The sequence below is a fragment of the Aaosphaeria arxii genome, assembly GCF_010015735.1.
Source record: "Aaosphaeria arxii CBS 175.79 unplaced genomic scaffold BU24scaffold_9, whole genome shotgun sequence".
Classification (NCBI taxonomy): Eukaryota; Fungi; Ascomycota; class Dothideomycetes; order Pleosporales; genus Aaosphaeria; species Aaosphaeria arxii.
Window position 1 is genome coordinate 861,675 of NW_022983482.1, and position 15,528 is coordinate 877,202.

Consider the following 15,528-nt stretch of genomic DNA (forward strand, 5'->3'; position numbering starts at 1 on the left):
TGACATCGCGTGCCATTTGGGTTAGGCTCCAAGAATGCGAGGGCTTCTTCGCAACAATGCGGCAGATGTGTGAGCACGGCAAAAGCAGTAGCTATCATCATCATCATCCTCCAGATATCTCAGAGGTGTGAAGCCGCGGGATCCGAGCAGGCAAGGTTGCAAAGTAATTAGTTGCGTCCCGGGATGCCGTGTGTAGCCTCTAAATTAGAACTCCCGTATAATGCTGGAAAATCAGGAAATGCGTTCTGTCCTTCGAAGTTGTCTCACTCCCTCGCCTATATGCTCGCCTCACTTTCTGGGCGGAAGCCCCGCGTCCTGCGCCCAAACGCCTAATCACGTGCTTGAGAGTCCACCTATCTGAGCGGGAACTGGATGTCCTCCGTGCCCCTCTTCAGGACGTCCTCCAGGCGCCAGCGAGGTGGCTTGACGACCTTGAGGTCACTCTTCTCTGTCAAGGCCAACGCGTCGGGGTCGGCGCCGCCAGCGACGCCGCTGCTAAACTTGAGCTGAAGAAGGTCGCCCACCTCGTCGCAAGCAGCTAGCATGCGGTCCAGATCATCCTTAGTATGTGCAGCAGATACACAGAATCGTGCACGGGATGAGACGAGGGGAGTAGCGGGGTAGCCAACAACAACGACCGAGATCTTGCGCTTAAGCATTTCATGTGAGAAAGCCGGCATCTTGGCAGGGTTGTAAAGCATGACAGGGATAATTGGAGAGTCATCGTGACCATAGACAATGAATCCTAGTCTCTTCAGGCCGAGTCGTAGATACCTGGAGTTGAAGGCAAGTCGTTGCAATCGCTCCTCACCCTCTCCGACGACGACTTCGCCGTTAATTAGACGCAACGAGGAGGCAATTTGGACAAGCACTGGGGGAGCTGGGGATTCGGCAAAGAGCATGGCGGCATTTTGTGTTCGAAGCTTGTCGATGATGTCCTTATCAGCGGCGATGTAGCCTCCGTTAGCACCGAAGGACTTCGTAAGGGTTCCCATGAGAATATCGACTTCAGATGGGTCGATGCCGAAGTAGTCACAAACACCACGACCGTGGGGACCAAGACCGCCAACAGAGTGGGCCTCATCGATGAACAGATGGAACTTGTACTTCTTCTTGAGTTCGATGAGAGCGGGAAGGTTGCACATGGTTCCCTCCATGGAGTACAGACCCTCTACGGTGACCAAGATCTTCTTCCAGGGCCGGTGTGTACGGGGCTGTCCTTGGGCAATGGCCTGGCGCAGGATGCGCTCGAGATCGCGCATGTCGTTGTGTTTGAACATCTGAATGACGGCACCGGAAAGACGAGCTCCAAAGCGGATGGAAGAGTGGTTCAACTCGTCTGAAAGCATGAGGCAGCCCTTTCCAACCAGGGCGGGGAAAGCAGTCGCGTTGGTGACGAAGCCCATCGAGAACACCATGGACGCAGGCTTGCCAACGAAATCGGCGATGAGGTCCTCGACTTCGACGGTAAGTTCGGATGTTCCGGTATCTGAGCGAGGGCTGGCCATGGCGATTCCGTTTTTCCTGATGGCGTTCTCGGCAGCATCGGCGCAAGGACCGTCAGACTGAGCAAATCCGAGGTAGTTGTATGAGCTGAGGTTGAGTGTCTCCGTGGTCGTTCCGAGCATGCTGAAATTGTAGTTGCCATCGTCCGATTTGCGATCTAGGACAGTGATAAAGCGACCCGGCACGCCGGTGGTCGGGCGAGAGAAACAATCGTTAATTCGCATCTTCAATCGTCGGGTATAGAAATTATCAAAGTCGGAATTGAGGGGTGCATAGCCATCTCTCTCCGCCAGATGGCTGTAGTGCTCCCGTCTGAATCGCTTGCCGAAGAAATCTCGCACATGGCCGAAGACGATGAGGATGAGGTAGCTGATGTATGTGGTAAGGAGGAAATAGTATGGAGGTTCATCCTCAATGGGCTCGGAGAACTCGCCATCGAATTGACTGACATATCGATGCGACTGGGAGCCCAATGGACCGAATTGTGCATGCGCTCTCGCAATCCTCCGCGACTCCTCGGCAGACGGAGCCTGGTAGAGTGTGGGCATCTTCTCGCCGGTTGCGTTGGTGAGGGTAATGGAGGGCGGTGATGGCGAATTGTGTAGGGCCTGTTGCTGGGCAATGAGGGCTGCTTGTAGAGCCTCGCTCCTTGCCTTTGGTGATCCGCCGAACAATTGTGTGAGCCTGTTTTTGGGCATGGCACAGGTTGCTGTAGCTATAGGAGGTGTGAAGGTAGTTGCAGAGGGTCGGGCGAAGTGTGCAACAAAATGTCAACGTCCCCTGTCTATCTCTAAGGAGAATATTACGAAAAGGGGAGCTTGGCAGATCGACTCGAGGGCGAAGTCGTCAATTCGAGGCGATGTCGACGAATGACGCGCGGAAGAGGCAGTGCGATGAAGCTCGAAAGTATGATGTCGCGCGGGAGTGAATAGGAAGAGTAGAGCTTGGGGAGCTTGGGAGAGTTAGTACTGTGGTGTGGTGTTTGTAGTAATGGCCGGAGGTGCCGGATGGGAGGGTAGGGGTGCGGACGACGCGGGATGAGCAGCCACCAGCTGCAGCAGCTACAAAATGAAAATGGATAAGGTAAATACGATTCGAGGGTACACTATTGCATCTCTCCAAGTTGGAAAAGTATGATAGCGATAACTGAACAGACTAGAACCGAGGGAGATGCTGTATTGTGTAGGAAGAGAGGGTGGATGGGACTGTTTGTTGCGGTGACCGAGCGTTGTTGGTTTCCGGGGAGTACACGGCGCATGCACTGAGTGAGGCTGGAAGGGGGGGAAATCAAAGAACAAATTGGTTGACCTACCTTTCTATTCGGAACGCAACGTAACGCAGCGTATGCGGATTGACGGATTCTTGCACGACCTTTCTGTCCCTTCTCGGTTCGCTCGAGGAGCTGTTTGTGATGTCGAAGGAATTGAACACGCTGCTACCTTTCGTGTCGTTTCGTGGCGCAGGAGCGAGGCGGCTTTGAAGGAGGAGAGAAGATCCCTGAGCCGCCAAGCAAAGTTCGACCGACGATGATTATTCTCGGTAATATAGGCGTCAACGAAGTAAAGAATTCAACGCCCACGAAGAGGCCCGACAGGATGCGACGTAGGGGATATTAATTGATTAAAGACTAGATATGCGGATACGCCTGAGTCCCGAAGGAAGTGTGTCGGTCGGGCGGTGGATAGATAGTAGGTAGTAGGCGGACGGAGGACGGAGGACGGGGGAGTAGGTGAAGCTTGAGTAAACAAGCCAACCGTGAGAGCAGAGCAGCCGTGCAAAGCGAACAGAGCAGACAGAAAGCAAAGGAGGAGACAAAAGGGGAGGGAGGTCGCGCGATGGTCTTATTTTAATTAGTTATGGGGGAGAACTTAGAAGATGGAAATTATCAATGGTTGGTTGGTAAAATTGCACACTTGGGAGTTAAGGACTGCACTTGGACTGTCCACCATCCGTCATCCGCCGCTGCTTACTACATGTACCTGTAATGGTTACTTACTTACTAACTAGTTATAGTCTATACCTTACATTCTCATACTCGTACATGGCTTGTAGCCTTGTATAAGTTGAGACGATGCGCGAAATACAACTATTAATTAACTTATCAATGGCTCCTGTTGATGCATTGCCATAGTAACTTGTACGATGCGCAAAATACGCTGTCGATACGCCCAAGGAGCGCGGATGTGCGAACAAAGTCGAGTCCGTGCGGTCATGGTGAACATCGGCTTCGGCTCAGGGGCTTGCCCGACCTCCGAGATAGCTAATGGCCATAACTTATGATTATGAGACATGGAGAGCTCTAGGTAAGAGAGTACACAGTACTCCGTAGAGAGGCATTTGTTGATTTCATTTCACACTGCTCCATGGAGTAGCTATCCAGGCCCAAGTGCCTAACCTGACCTCGCTCTCTGCTTGGATCCCTCCCCCAACAAGCGTGATTGCTGTTCCTCATACAAGTATTTACCTGGTACAAGCAGAGTGTTAGGCGAACAAAGATGCCCTAACATTCTGCATTGGCCGTTTGGCGCCGTCTAAACGTCAAAATTTCAACGGCGGAACCAGACTTTCTTCCTTACCGGCCTACACAATTACCTAGGGCTAGACACACTTTATTCTCTGATGTCGTCATATCTGAGCATGTACGAATTCTCAAAGCCCAAAACCCCTCCATGGCCTTGTAACTTACTCGGGAGTTCGTACATGTACAGGAATCATGACAAAGTATAGACCTAGGTCTGTATTTGTACACAGGCCAATCGAAGTAAGTATAAATAAGCTCACACCCAGCTCCCCGCAAACGATCAATTGATAGTTAATTGAAGTCTCTCCCACTGCCTCACATAGGTAAAGTGTATGTGTGATCAACTATCATTTATCGCTATTTTTCTATCAAAAAGAGAAATGGGAAGCAAAGAAGCTTTTCCCGTCATGCATTACTGATCACCCCATCCTCGAATCCGGAAAAAGATGAACTCCACTCAAAACCCACCTCACACCCAACCCCTGGTGAACGACTCCTCAACCCCCTCCCTTCCCTTCCCGCTTTCCCATTTTCCATTCAATAATGATCAAGTTAATGCTCCGTATGCCTCCGTGATCCCGTTGGCGCCTGTAAGCCTGACAGCGCCTTAGGTAGTCTAGCCTTGCCCTTTCTTCCTTCCATCGTCAGTCTCCATCACTCAACATCCCCACCCGCACGCCTAGTCCCAATACAACGAACAATTCTCGTTTCCGGAGTGTTTCTGCTCCGTACTGTAATCGTACCTGCAGAAGAAAGGACAGTGCTGTGTAAAGTTGTACCTAGGAGCGCGGAATTGATGTCATACAAGTAATGACCTAGGCAGCATCGAATCGTATCTATCACGATTCAATTCCAAACGCCTTCCGTGCCTGATCATGATCCGTATCTGGGGAGCAAAACAGGGACAACCCACTTGTAGCTTGATGCCATCGTAGTATCGTCAGTATTGTAGCTTGATAATTCGTCGCTACTCTATATCGCCGCTCGCCTACTACGAGTTGCAATACGTCAATTAACAACCATCGAACTCACTCTCATCCAGCTATCCAACTTCGGTACATAACATTGAACCCACCTTCCCTGTGCCTCCTCCTTCCATCAATTAACATTCCATACTACCCTATCCAACCCTACAAGTACCCATCTTCTACTTCCTCTCCCCTCCCCTTAACCCAAAGGCCCACTCTCAACCCAAAACCAAAGCCCACCAAGACCATCCAATCACAACCCCCGGAACCATAAACCCTGGAGGCCTAGAACTCCCACGCGCGACAAGTGATCGACAGGCACAGAAAACCTGCCAACAGGGGAATAGAACCAGGAGAAATAATACTCGTACATGGAGAGTCGTAACGGCTGTGGCGAAAAAAAAAGGAACACATGGGACCTAGGTACGGAGTAGTTACACGCTGCCGTTTTGTTTTGAGTAGGCTACTGTCTCAGGGGAAGACGTTGATGTCTGAGGGAACCATGCGTATGGAGCAATTCATTCGTACATCCCCAGATGTCCATACTTCCATTTCCACAGATCACCATAGTCTGTCCAAACATGAAAGTAAACGAACAGAGGGTTATCTGATTAAACGCTCTCCATCGTGCCTGTCAACAAACAGAACACAAATCATCAGATACCAAATCACCGATACACGTACTCTTCGGCCCTCGTACCTCGTACCTCCATATGTACATCATATATCATACGAGTTACAACTATTGCTCGTGAGTCGTGAGGAATTCAAGCACGAACAAGCACACGCGTAAAAAGGCGATCTCCGTTCCAGATTCCCGGTTATTGTCCTTGTCAAGACATCTGACAACTCCTGAACTACACGTAACACAGGCAGGCACAAGGCTCGAATACAATATCAAAGCTCTCGATCCCCCCTCCCCCTTGTCGCTCTCCCCCTGTCCAGCTCCAGCTCCAGTCCCCGGTCCTGGTATAGGCGGCGGAGGCGGACAGCGGACGGAGGATGGCGGGAGGGCGCTGCGCTCAATAACGCCTTGTCACTTGTGGGGAGGGAAGAATAGCGAGCAAAGGCACACAGAGAATACTTTGTAGGGTTAGCAGGAAGGAAGGATGCGGAAGGGAAGGATGGGCGCATGCAACATGCTGCTGCTGCTATTTGCAACTGGGGGCTCCTTCGGACGCGCTCGTACGAGCGGGATAAATCGAAAGAAAAAAATTCCCATCAACCTACAAGTAGGCACTAGCGTGATTGTCTGTAAACCCACTCCCTACCAAGCAAAAAAAAAAAGCTGTGGTGATCGATCGGAACCGGAACTAAGAAAAATGACATGGTTTGACTCGAGTATTCTCCTTGCTCCGCGACACTAAATAATATAGGCCCTTTTTTCTTTATGCCTGCCTCCAAGCTCGCCTCTTTTGTAATCAATAATCATGACTCCAATCGCCGTGATCGTTCGTCCGATCTGGACAGGCTTGATGCTTCTTGGTATTGGGGAAACATAAGTCAGGTACCTTTCTTCAACCCCTCATTTCATCACCTAATCGAGTCACCATCATGCAAAGCAAAGTATTATGTGAATGTTATCTCTGTTGTCGATTGATGAATGACCCGGATGCAAAGAAAGCGTGATGTCCGCACAGCGGGCGATAAGAACCTCCGCCCTAGGCTTCATAATCTCCTCCATCTCCTTCTCCTTCTGCACCTTCTCACAAAGCGACATAGGAAACCACAAATGAGAAAATAGTGCCAGACATGCCCGAAAAAGAACTTCACAGATAAAAAAAAAGAACAACATAGGAGAAAAAAGTAAAGAAACCAGAAAGGTAGACACAGGAACAGACTGTCCGCCGAGCGTGTTTTTTTGCTCGACGGCAGCGACAGATTCAACCTCCAGAGAAACACCGTCAGACAACCCTACGGGGGGCGCAGGATCCACCAGTCCGCCAGTCCATCTGAAGAACCAAAGCCGTTCCATCGACCTTTTGCAACGCCTTAGAATATCCCGGTCCCTTGTTTGTGGTCGTTCAATCTGCGTAATAGGCGAGTATGGCGTCGAATTAAGTACGAGTACCAAGAAGAAGTTGTTGAGAAAAAGGGTATGGGATGATGAAGATGCAATATGTCGAGCTTTCGGAACAAGATATGTAGAGAAGAGATACTGTGATTGCATTAAGTATCGAAAGCGATCAGTGAAGTCGAGGGCAGCGCGGTCGAAGCCTTTTCCAAGGCTCAACAAGCGCGCACCAAGTTCACCGACCCGCAAGTACATTCGCGAAGGTGAGGTGGGAATCAGATGCGTTCAGTAACATCTGAATCCATCGCTATGCGACATCACTGCATGTGATGGCTCTCGGGTGACAAGCTCGCTGGATCGAGCGTGCCGAAGGTCACCAGGTTTTGCATGTCGAGGTCGTCTACGCTCTCTTCCAACGGTGATCGGAAGGGAAGATTTAGGGTCTGCTTCGCGTAGAGATCGGTCAACTGCATTGCCTCATCGGAAACTCCATGATCGTGGGGCATGGAATACCCATCGACGGAGCCATCACGGCCAAAAGAGGAAAGAGGTGGGGACTGGTTGGCAATCACTGGATCAGCATGGCCCATGTGAGGCATGGGAGAAACTGCTGCTGCCGAGTGAGGTGGTGGGCCCATTGGAGTGTGGATGTAAGGTGGAGGGATGTTGTACTGCTGTCCGAAATTCGATGCAGGGATGTTGTCTGTCGGTGGGCCAGAAGTAAAGAAAGCCGGTGTTCCATACTCAGAAGGAGAGTTGGCTGTGGTGGCCGACATAGGATACTGTCGGTATTCCATGCCGTATCCGGCCGAGGTATCGATACTCAGATTGGGCCCGATAGGTCCAGCGCTCTGTGGAATAGGTGCAAAGATCTCCGGGTTGGGAATGTAAGGCGATGGCTCGGGTGGCATCAAGAATGAAGGCATAGGATTTCGAAGCATAGAGAAATCGACAGCAACCGGAACGGATCGACTCCTTTGGCGTTTGTGACCGCGAGCATGGAGACCACCGGGAGCAAATGGACCTTCTTGGAACATTCCCATGTTCGGGTGGACAAGATGGTTCGGTTGCGAGGCGGGACGATGGTTGATGGGCGAGACTGGCGCCGACGCGGCGATAACGTTGTGGTCGTAGATGTTATGTCGGTTTTGGAACGATTCCAACGAAACCAGCTTCGCCAATTGGCCACTGAGAACCTTGGGGTGACCGCCGAGATGATGAATCATCGTGTGCGAGGCTTGTTGATCCTCTGTGAAGTCACCACACTGGAAGAAGCCTCCGGATCCAGAAGAGTCCATGAAGAAGTTGGGTGGGCGGTTAAGTTCCACGACAAGGCCTCCTGGGCGTTGCGAGGCTCCCTCGGCGTTGGTCGTCATGTCTCCATTCTCCAGGGTGATGTTCTTGATGTAAGCAAAGGGATACTCGATCTTGTAGCCTGCCGAGTCGTTGTTGATGTAGTACGTAACGCAGCATTTCTCGGGTGAGTAGAAGATGACAAGATCCATGGCACTCTGGCCGACTCGTCGCCATGAGCCAATGCTCAGGGAGCGGCATGCGAAGTGGTGAATGACTGGTTGGAGGTTAGCTGGAACTCCTCGTGCGTCAGCATGTTTGATACGGCGTGGAAACTCACCAACTTTGGAGGAGCTTGTGTCAGTATTGAGAAGCATGCCGCTGCCATATGGGGTCATGGAACCGCCGGCGCGACCCAATAGGCTGCCGCCCAAGGACTTGCCGGACTCCATAGCTTGCAATTGAAGATAACGGCGCATCGATTCGGGGATGTCATTGCAATCATCGCCATTCTCGATACTCTTTTTGGCAATGTTCTTTATCTTGGCACGTCTGAGAAGTGGTTAGTTCCGAAACGGCAACAATCATGGGCAAGCTGTACCTGTTCTGGAACCAGATTTGCACCGAACGCTCGGTCATATTGATGTCTTGTGCTATCCTCTCGCGAACGACGGCTGTGGGGGTGGGATTCTTGTTGAACTCAACCTCGAGAGTCACGAGCTGGTCCTGGGTGGCACGCTGCCTCTTCTGGTTCTTTTGCTGCTGGGTTAGGGTGCTCTTGCGCGGGGGGCGGCGAGCAGCCGAGCCCTGGGTTGGGGTTGTGGCCATGGCAGGTGGCGAGGGAGTCGTAGTAGACTGGGGGGTCTCTTCTATCTTGAGCATTTTGAAGATGTGGATGCAGTGGGGAGTGGTTGGATATATCGAGGGTGCTCTGGGAGCGGTCGGGCTGGTGTGATGGAAGGCCAGAAAGGGGTGTTTCTCGCCGGTGTCTATCGGTTGTTCGTAAATAAATCGTCAAGTGCAATGAGGCGTGATGGATGGCCTGAGATATGAAAGTAGATAGTGGTAGATGGGTCTCGACGAAGGGTTTCCGGATCGGAGAGTGATGGTCAGACGATTTAGACCTGGGGTTGGTATATAGGCAGGTATATCGATAGGTGATGTCTGTAGGAGACTCGAGGGTGAATCGCACCGTCCAGGCGTCGTTTGTCGAGATGTAAAGGAAAGAAGTGATCTGCTGACCGAGGAGCAGAGGTTGAAGGGTTGGGTAAGGTGGAAGATTGAAGTTGGTTGTTGAAGAAGTAGGATCGTCCAAGAGCGATGCTGCAGCGTCCGAAGGAGCGGAAGGGAAAATGGGGGGGATGTAGAGTTGGTAAGTTTCTAAGGAGTGACTGTTTGGAAATGAATGTGGGCGAGGGCCGAAGGAGTGAGGCTCTTCGCAGAAGACGAGAAAAAAAGAGAGAGAGAGAGAAAGGTGGCAAAGATCGCGCGGCCGTTGAGGTCGAAGCAATACAGTAACCAGGTAGGAATTGAGGTGATGAATGAAGATGGGTGGAAGGGGGGGTGAGTAGTGAGAAGGGGAATCGAGCAAGATTAGAAGGCAGGCTTACATCCAGGGGAAAGGGCGCCAGACCTGGGTGAGTGTGTGCGAGTGTGTGTGTGTGGTGGGTGTGGGTGTGAGATGGTCTGTGCTTATTTTGGGGGAAGGTGCGGTGCAGTAGCAGAAGACAGGGCAGGTGCAGGACAGTTGCAGGGAAGGAGGTGTGCAGTGTGTGAATGGGCAGGGGAGAAAGACTCAGCAGGGAAGCAGGGCAGGTTGGCAGGGGAGTAGTCTGTAGTGTGTAGGTAGGCGCGGCCGCTACTGGATGTTGGTACGGTAGACGTCGACGGCCTACTCCGTACAGGTGCACACTCACTACTGTTGACTTGCACTGTGTAGTGTTGCTGGGCAGGTATATCTAGGCATGGGACAGTATTCCACAGTACGGTACCTCGACCTGCAGGCTGTAGTTGTTTAGTTGGGTCTAGCTGGGTTAGCCCCGGTGTTAGCCAGGTACAAGGCAGGCACAGGGTGCACACGCCAACCACTAGGTATACTCTCCATGCACTAGATGACCTAGCAAGTCGCCCCTAGTCAGTTTTCTCCTTCGTCTTCTCTTCACTCTCTCCTCCTCTCTCCTCTTTTTCAAAGCTTCTTCCCCAACTATTTTTGAACCCGCGTCACCAGCATACCCATGCTCAATAGTCAGAAAAATCTCCAGAATAGTCTTTTTACTATTCTCTCTTGCATTTCTCTCTTCCGTTCTGCAATTCAATCAGAACATGTATAGATACGGAGAACACGGAATATTTGCCTACCTCCTACCACACCCTACCTACCTAACTTCACGCCGAGCACAACAGAACATGACATGATGCATCCATCGCTCTCCTAAAACTCTCCCCTCGGACTAACACGAAACCGACCACTCCTCACTATTGTACTCTCCTGAGTCCTACCTCTACGGAGTGCCCTGGTGTCTAGGTACGTACTCAACTACATTCTCCAGCATCACACACCATTTCCTTTCCCGGTCCACCCTCCAACATCCTCGTCACTCGCTTCAATGATGGTCCCCCAGGAGCTGAAGAGCGAGAAGGGGATGGATGGATCGATCATGGATGGGTGTGGATGAGGATGCGCCAGCCAGACCAGGCTAGGGGACGGCTCAGACTCGGACGACTCCCACTCTCTCGTGAGTGGTCGCCTCCAGCAGTGGGGGAGTTGTGTGTTATGTTGTGCTGTGTTGTGTTCTACGGAATACTGTGGACCGTGTGCGTGTGGTGCATCGATGCCGTGTCAAGACTTCAGCATCTGCTTCTACCGGTACTGTGTAAGACTCAGGAGACCTCCCGGGAACGTCGTTGGATACAATTCTCACCCCCTCTCGCCCTGCCCTGCCCTACGTCCCTAGCCTGGTTCTGTCTGTCAGGGAAGCCAGGGTACATCCTCGCCCGTTGGACGCTTGCCGTCAGCCTGTCAGAAGCAGCCTAGTGATACTAGACAGAGTGTGCTGGAAGCAGCCTTGCCGCACCACCGCCTTGGTGGTCTGAAGAGATTCACGCATGAAATGCCTCTTGTACATCGTCGTTCGAGAAAGCTCGCTCTTTAGCCAGCTGCTGCCAGCATGTGCTCTCTCCTCACCGCCGTCGATGATGGTGGGGAATTTCCAAGATCAATCGCAAGCAGAGGCTAACAATGCCCACTACACGATACGTGCCCATCGATGCTCGTACATGTACCAGCGCGGGGGGTCTCCCTAACCGCTTTGTGCTGCTGTGAGATCGAGCTCATGCCGCTGTTTGCTCAAAACGTGGGCGTGGTGCGGTGTGTGGAACAACACCGGCAAGGAGCGATGATTCACTGGCGAATTCCTTCGCAGGCGGCGTCCTGACAAAGGACCAAACTACTCCGTACCTACGAGCACTCTGTGTTACCTGTAACTACCTCCCATCGTTCAAACGCGTCTTGTCACGGCGACCTGAGCAACCTTGGCCGCCAGGGTGTGGTTCACATCCTGCCAGTCGTTGGAATACGATACGGTATGATACGACGCGGTGCAGAATGCCCGTCACGAAAAAAGAACACCAATAGGTGTACCTAGAGTTCTAGATACCTAGTGCGAGTCGGGCGATGGGCGGGTATCGTGACGTGAGCATCGGTGAGGTGAACAGTGCCCAACGACCCCTCGTTGAAGATCGCTCGGATGAGCCGAAACGAGAGGCCACCAAGCGCCGCGAATCCGACCTCCCGCTTCGTATGGCCCAATGATCTGCTCACTCCCAAATCCTTCACACACTTGCTAAATCAGGCACATCAGCATACTGCATCCTAGTGTCTCTATTTTCCTCTATACTTTTGATCATTACTCCGCGCACTCCGTACATGCTTCAGCTTGTGCAAGAATAAAAAGCAACAGCTCAGTAGCGCGTGGACATTGTATATTTTGTGTATCCACTGGCCGATGCCGGCACTACAGCCGGTATAATAACCTGGAGGCAGCACAGCTCTATTCGCCCTGCAGGCTGTCAACACGTTGACAAGCGTTCCCTGCACTTTACAGCTCTCGGGCTATTGCAAGGCTCGCGTCAGGTACCGCACCATTGTGTATGGTCGCGTTGGCGATTCGACAACTACCACCCAGAACCTTACCACCACATGCCAAAGAGGGTGTTCCAACGCTCGATCCTCGATTTGTCAACTGCTGGTCGGCTTCGACGTTGGCTTCCACCGTCTCCTCGTCCTTCTACACAGGGTTGTAGCTTCAAAAATCATGCCTCTATTATAGCTAGTCCTTCGGTTTCCATCATGCTCCCTCCCGATTTGGATTCTGGAACATGCCACTGCAGTATGGCGCAATGTGCATTGTGATGGCCCCAAAACGGCCCCAAGCGTGACTGACCGGCAAGCTTGGATCTCCACATAATGTTTCAGCGTCACACAACTCGGAAGCAACATGCAATGTCAAAGATGCAGCTTTGCTTTGATGTCCAATTCTCAGTCGTGCTTGGAAACGCAAAAGAGGAGAATGATCCTCAACATGCTGCTGCCGCGACGGCACGAGCACATTGTGCTGGTCCCGTCCTCGACGTGGAGGAAGGTCGAGACAAGCGTGCAGATTGTTGAGGCATAAGGCGGCCTGCACGCATCCCCGCAGTGCGTTTGCGGTTTTCGTTCACGAGGAATACTGCAGCTCGATACCAACGGCCCGGAATATCTGTTCCCTCTTCTTGAGGTCGAGACTCGCACCGATGGTGAGCAAAAGTTCCTTGATCCTTCCCTCCCATAGCACTCCAATTCGCCAGTTCTGGTCTACGCGCGCCTTGAGTATGCCGGAGACGTCATCATCAGGCGCCACAGTAGGACGCTCCCAGCCAGGCCGTAATTTCTTAGTCGCCCATTCCACGTCGGTGTTGCTCCGGCGTCGCCACAGTTCACAGCCGAGCTGCAGGTCGCTTTCATAGGAGTAGAAATTGAAGTCGAAGCGGGAGCATAGGGCGACGTGTTGGCCTGCCTTGACGGAATAGGTGGAGGAAAGATTACCCATAAGGGGGTTCATTGTCAGGGTCATTGTGTACGGGAAACCGGCGTGGTTTGGTAGAGTTGCAAACCGTAAGCCGGTGCTGATCCCGCCGCTCTTGTTCAATAGGCCATAATACAGCTCTGCCCCTGCGCTGAAGCGACCGTGGATGGGTTCGGACAATTCCTGAGCTGTCGTTGGCTCAGTGGGCTCAAGTCTGGGGTCCGGTCCGAAATTGTAGAGGCCTCGTATACCCATCAGGGCCGAATCCGTACTGTACAAGTATTCTGTGCTGTATTTGCCGTAGTCGTTCTGCAGCAGTGCGAGAATGGTGCCTCCATTGTTGAGTGTTGAATCGCTCACCGCAGTCACTTTCAGTTGTCGGGTGGGCGACAGGCGGCGTAGATACAGGGCTTCCAATGTCGATTGGGGCAAGAAGATGCGGCCATAGAGCAAGGTGTCTGCAACCATGATGAGTATACAATTGGCGGGGGTGGAATTGTACCTAGGTAGACATACCTCTGCGATCGACACGCTCGCCGCCGTGCCATATTTCCCACCACCAGCTTTCGTCTGGTTTCCTCAGCTCCTGCAACTGTCTATATCCCCGTATGACATGGTGCAGGTCAAGCTCAGCACTCTTGAACTTTCTGCTCAACGGTAAGGAAGTGTACAGGTATGACACAGAACCATCCACAACACCAACATTTCCGAGGGTATACGACGTTGCGAAGTTCGGCGCGGCAAGAGAGGATAGCTGCAATCTCAACCCTTTCGGCGGGTGGAAGTCGAGCAATGCTGTCGTCGGTGTCAGTCATTGAGTCCATTTAGCAATCAGGTTTTAGACGTACCACGCGCACTTGCGTTCAGCGCCCCGTACGAATTGTCCACATTCCAATGAGAAGCTTCATAGAATGCACTCTGCACATGCTCCATAAAGTTCAACATGTCTTCCTCTTCGTCGCGCGCGCAACATTCTCCGCCGGTAAGTGGAAACTGGTCGATGGTGGGCAACTTTGATAGAACGAGAACCTGGCCACCAATTGGCGTCACTGCTGGTCGGTCGGTTGTTCCTCGTTGGGTCGAACCGAGCTAAGTGCCAAGAAGTCGGCGAGTCGTGGGAAAAATTCCCCGCGCGCTCAAGTTGGTTTTCGAACTTTTTTTCTATTGTGAAGCGCAACGCAACAAAATCCCAATCCAACATCCAATACCACCCATACCACCTCCAAGATGCCTAAGTCAAAGCGCGCGAAGATTGTGCATATGTCCAAGACGGACAAGAAGGGCAAGGAGCTGTCGCAAAAGCTCTTCGCCAATGTCCAGGAAGCCGCGGACAACTTCCAGCACATTTTTGTGTTCTCGGTAGAGAACATGCGCAACTCGTACCTGAAGGGTGTGCGGGCTGAATTCTCGGACAGCCGGTATGTTTACCTGCTCAATGTATACATTAGAAAGGGAAATTGAATACTCATTGTGACCACCAGTCTCTTTTTCGGCAAGACCAAAGTCATGGCGAAAGCCCTCGGCCAGACACCTGCGGACGAGCATCTCACCAACCTCTCCCAGCTCTCTTCCTACCTCAACGGCAACGTTGGCCTCTTCTTCACCAACCGCGACCCCAAGGAGGTCCTCGAGTACTTCGCCGGCTATTCCGAGACCGACTACGCTCGCGCCGGCATCCAAGCAACCCAGACCTTCACCGTCCCAGCCGGCGTCGTGTACTCGCGAGGCGGCGAGCTGCCCGCGGAAGACGATGTCCCTCTCCCTCACAGCTTAGAAACCACCATCAGGAAGTGGGGAATGCCCACGAGGCTCGTCAAGGGCAAGGTTACGCTCGACGCGGACTACACGGTGTGCAAGGAGGGCCAGACGCTGAACAGCAACCAGACCGCGCTTCTGAAGCAATTTGGCGTCGCCATGGCGGACTTCAAGATCGAGATGAAGGCATACTATTCCACCGCGACCGAGTCAGTGACAGAGGTCGATGCCATGGAGGAATAGAGAAGAAAAGTTTGTGCTTTTTGTCCCCGCCCGAGAGGCTGTTCGGGAGAAAACCGACTGCATTAACGATGGAGTTCCAATGGCGTTTGACAGGTCAAAGTCGCTTCTTCTGTTTCTTTGTTTATTTTTTGAATGGGGGACGAAAAGAAAAATGCCGGGATTCTT

The 15,528-nt window shown here is 52.2% G+C and overlaps 4 protein-coding genes across 4 annotated transcripts; 1 reads left to right on the top strand and 3 right to left on the bottom strand.

Moving 5' to 3' along the window:
- Positions 1-60: 60 nt before the first annotated feature.
- Positions 61-2,527, bottom strand: BU24DRAFT_283249 (serine palmitoyltransferas-like protein 2). The gene has a single exon (XM_033522740.1). The coding sequence runs from the start codon at positions 2,202-2,204 to the stop codon at positions 354-356; it is 1,851 nt and encodes a 616-aa protein (XP_033379872.1). The 5' UTR covers positions 2,205-2,527; the 3' UTR covers positions 61-353.
- Positions 2,528-6,844: 4,317 nt separating this feature from the next.
- Positions 6,845-9,302, bottom strand: BU24DRAFT_283278 (uncharacterized protein). The gene is made up of 3 exons (XM_033522741.1): positions 8,904-9,302; positions 8,643-8,854; positions 6,845-8,579 (listed from the first exon to the last, which is right to left on the bottom strand). The coding sequence occupies exons 1-3, from the start codon at positions 9,182-9,184 to the stop codon at positions 7,327-7,329; spliced, it is 1,746 nt and encodes a 581-aa protein (XP_033379873.1). The 5' UTR covers positions 9,185-9,302; the 3' UTR covers positions 6,845-7,326.
- Positions 9,303-12,908: 3,606 nt separating this feature from the next.
- BU24DRAFT_283308 (uncharacterized protein) lies at positions 12,909-14,411 on the bottom strand. Its single transcript, XM_033522742.1, has 3 exons — positions 14,214-14,411; positions 13,882-14,160; positions 12,909-13,823 (listed from the first exon to the last, which is right to left on the bottom strand). Exons 1-3 carry the CDS (start codon positions 14,308-14,310, stop codon positions 13,018-13,020), a joined length of 1,182 nt encoding a protein of 393 aa, XP_033379874.1. The 5' UTR covers positions 14,311-14,411; the 3' UTR covers positions 12,909-13,017.
- Positions 14,412-14,592: 181 nt separating this feature from the next.
- Positions 14,593-15,363, top strand: BU24DRAFT_354490 (mRNA turnover protein-like protein 4; the record flags this gene model as incomplete). The annotated part of the gene is made up of 2 exons (XM_033523817.1): positions 14,593-14,783; positions 14,847-15,363. The coding sequence occupies 2 exons, from the start codon at positions 14,593-14,595 to the stop codon at positions 15,361-15,363; spliced, it is 708 nt and encodes a 235-aa protein (XP_033379875.1).
- Between the last annotated feature and the right edge of the window lie 165 nt (positions 15,364-15,528).

Excerpts from the sequence above, each read along its gene's own strand:
- BU24DRAFT_283249 (XM_033522740.1), bottom strand. The coding sequence starts at position 2,204 with ATGCCCAAAAACAGGCTCACACAATTGTTCGGCGGATCACCAAAGGCA.
- BU24DRAFT_283278 (XM_033522741.1), bottom strand. The coding sequence starts at position 9,184 with ATGCTCAAGATAGAAGAGACCCCCCAGTCTACTACGACTCCCTCGCCA. Across the intron at positions 8,855-8,903 it reads CAAATCTGGTTCCAGAACAG|ACGTGCCAAGATAAAGAACA; the intron begins GTACAGCTTGCC and ends ACCACTTCTCAG. Across the intron at positions 8,580-8,642 it reads CACAAGCTCCTCCAAAGTTG|TCATTCACCACTTCGCATGC; the intron begins GTGAGTTTCCAC and ends ACCTCCAACCAG.
- BU24DRAFT_283308 (XM_033522742.1), bottom strand. The coding sequence starts at position 14,310 with ATGTTGAACTTTATGGAGCATGTGCAGAGTGCATTCTATGAAGCTTCT. Across the intron at positions 14,161-14,213 it reads GCTGAACGCAAGTGCGCGTG|CATTGCTCGACTTCCACCCG; the intron begins GTACGTCTAAAA and ends CACCGACGACAG. Across the intron at positions 13,824-13,881 it reads CGAGCGTGTCGATCGCAGAG|ACACCTTGCTCTATGGCCGC; the intron begins GTATGTCTACCT and ends TCATGGTTGCAG.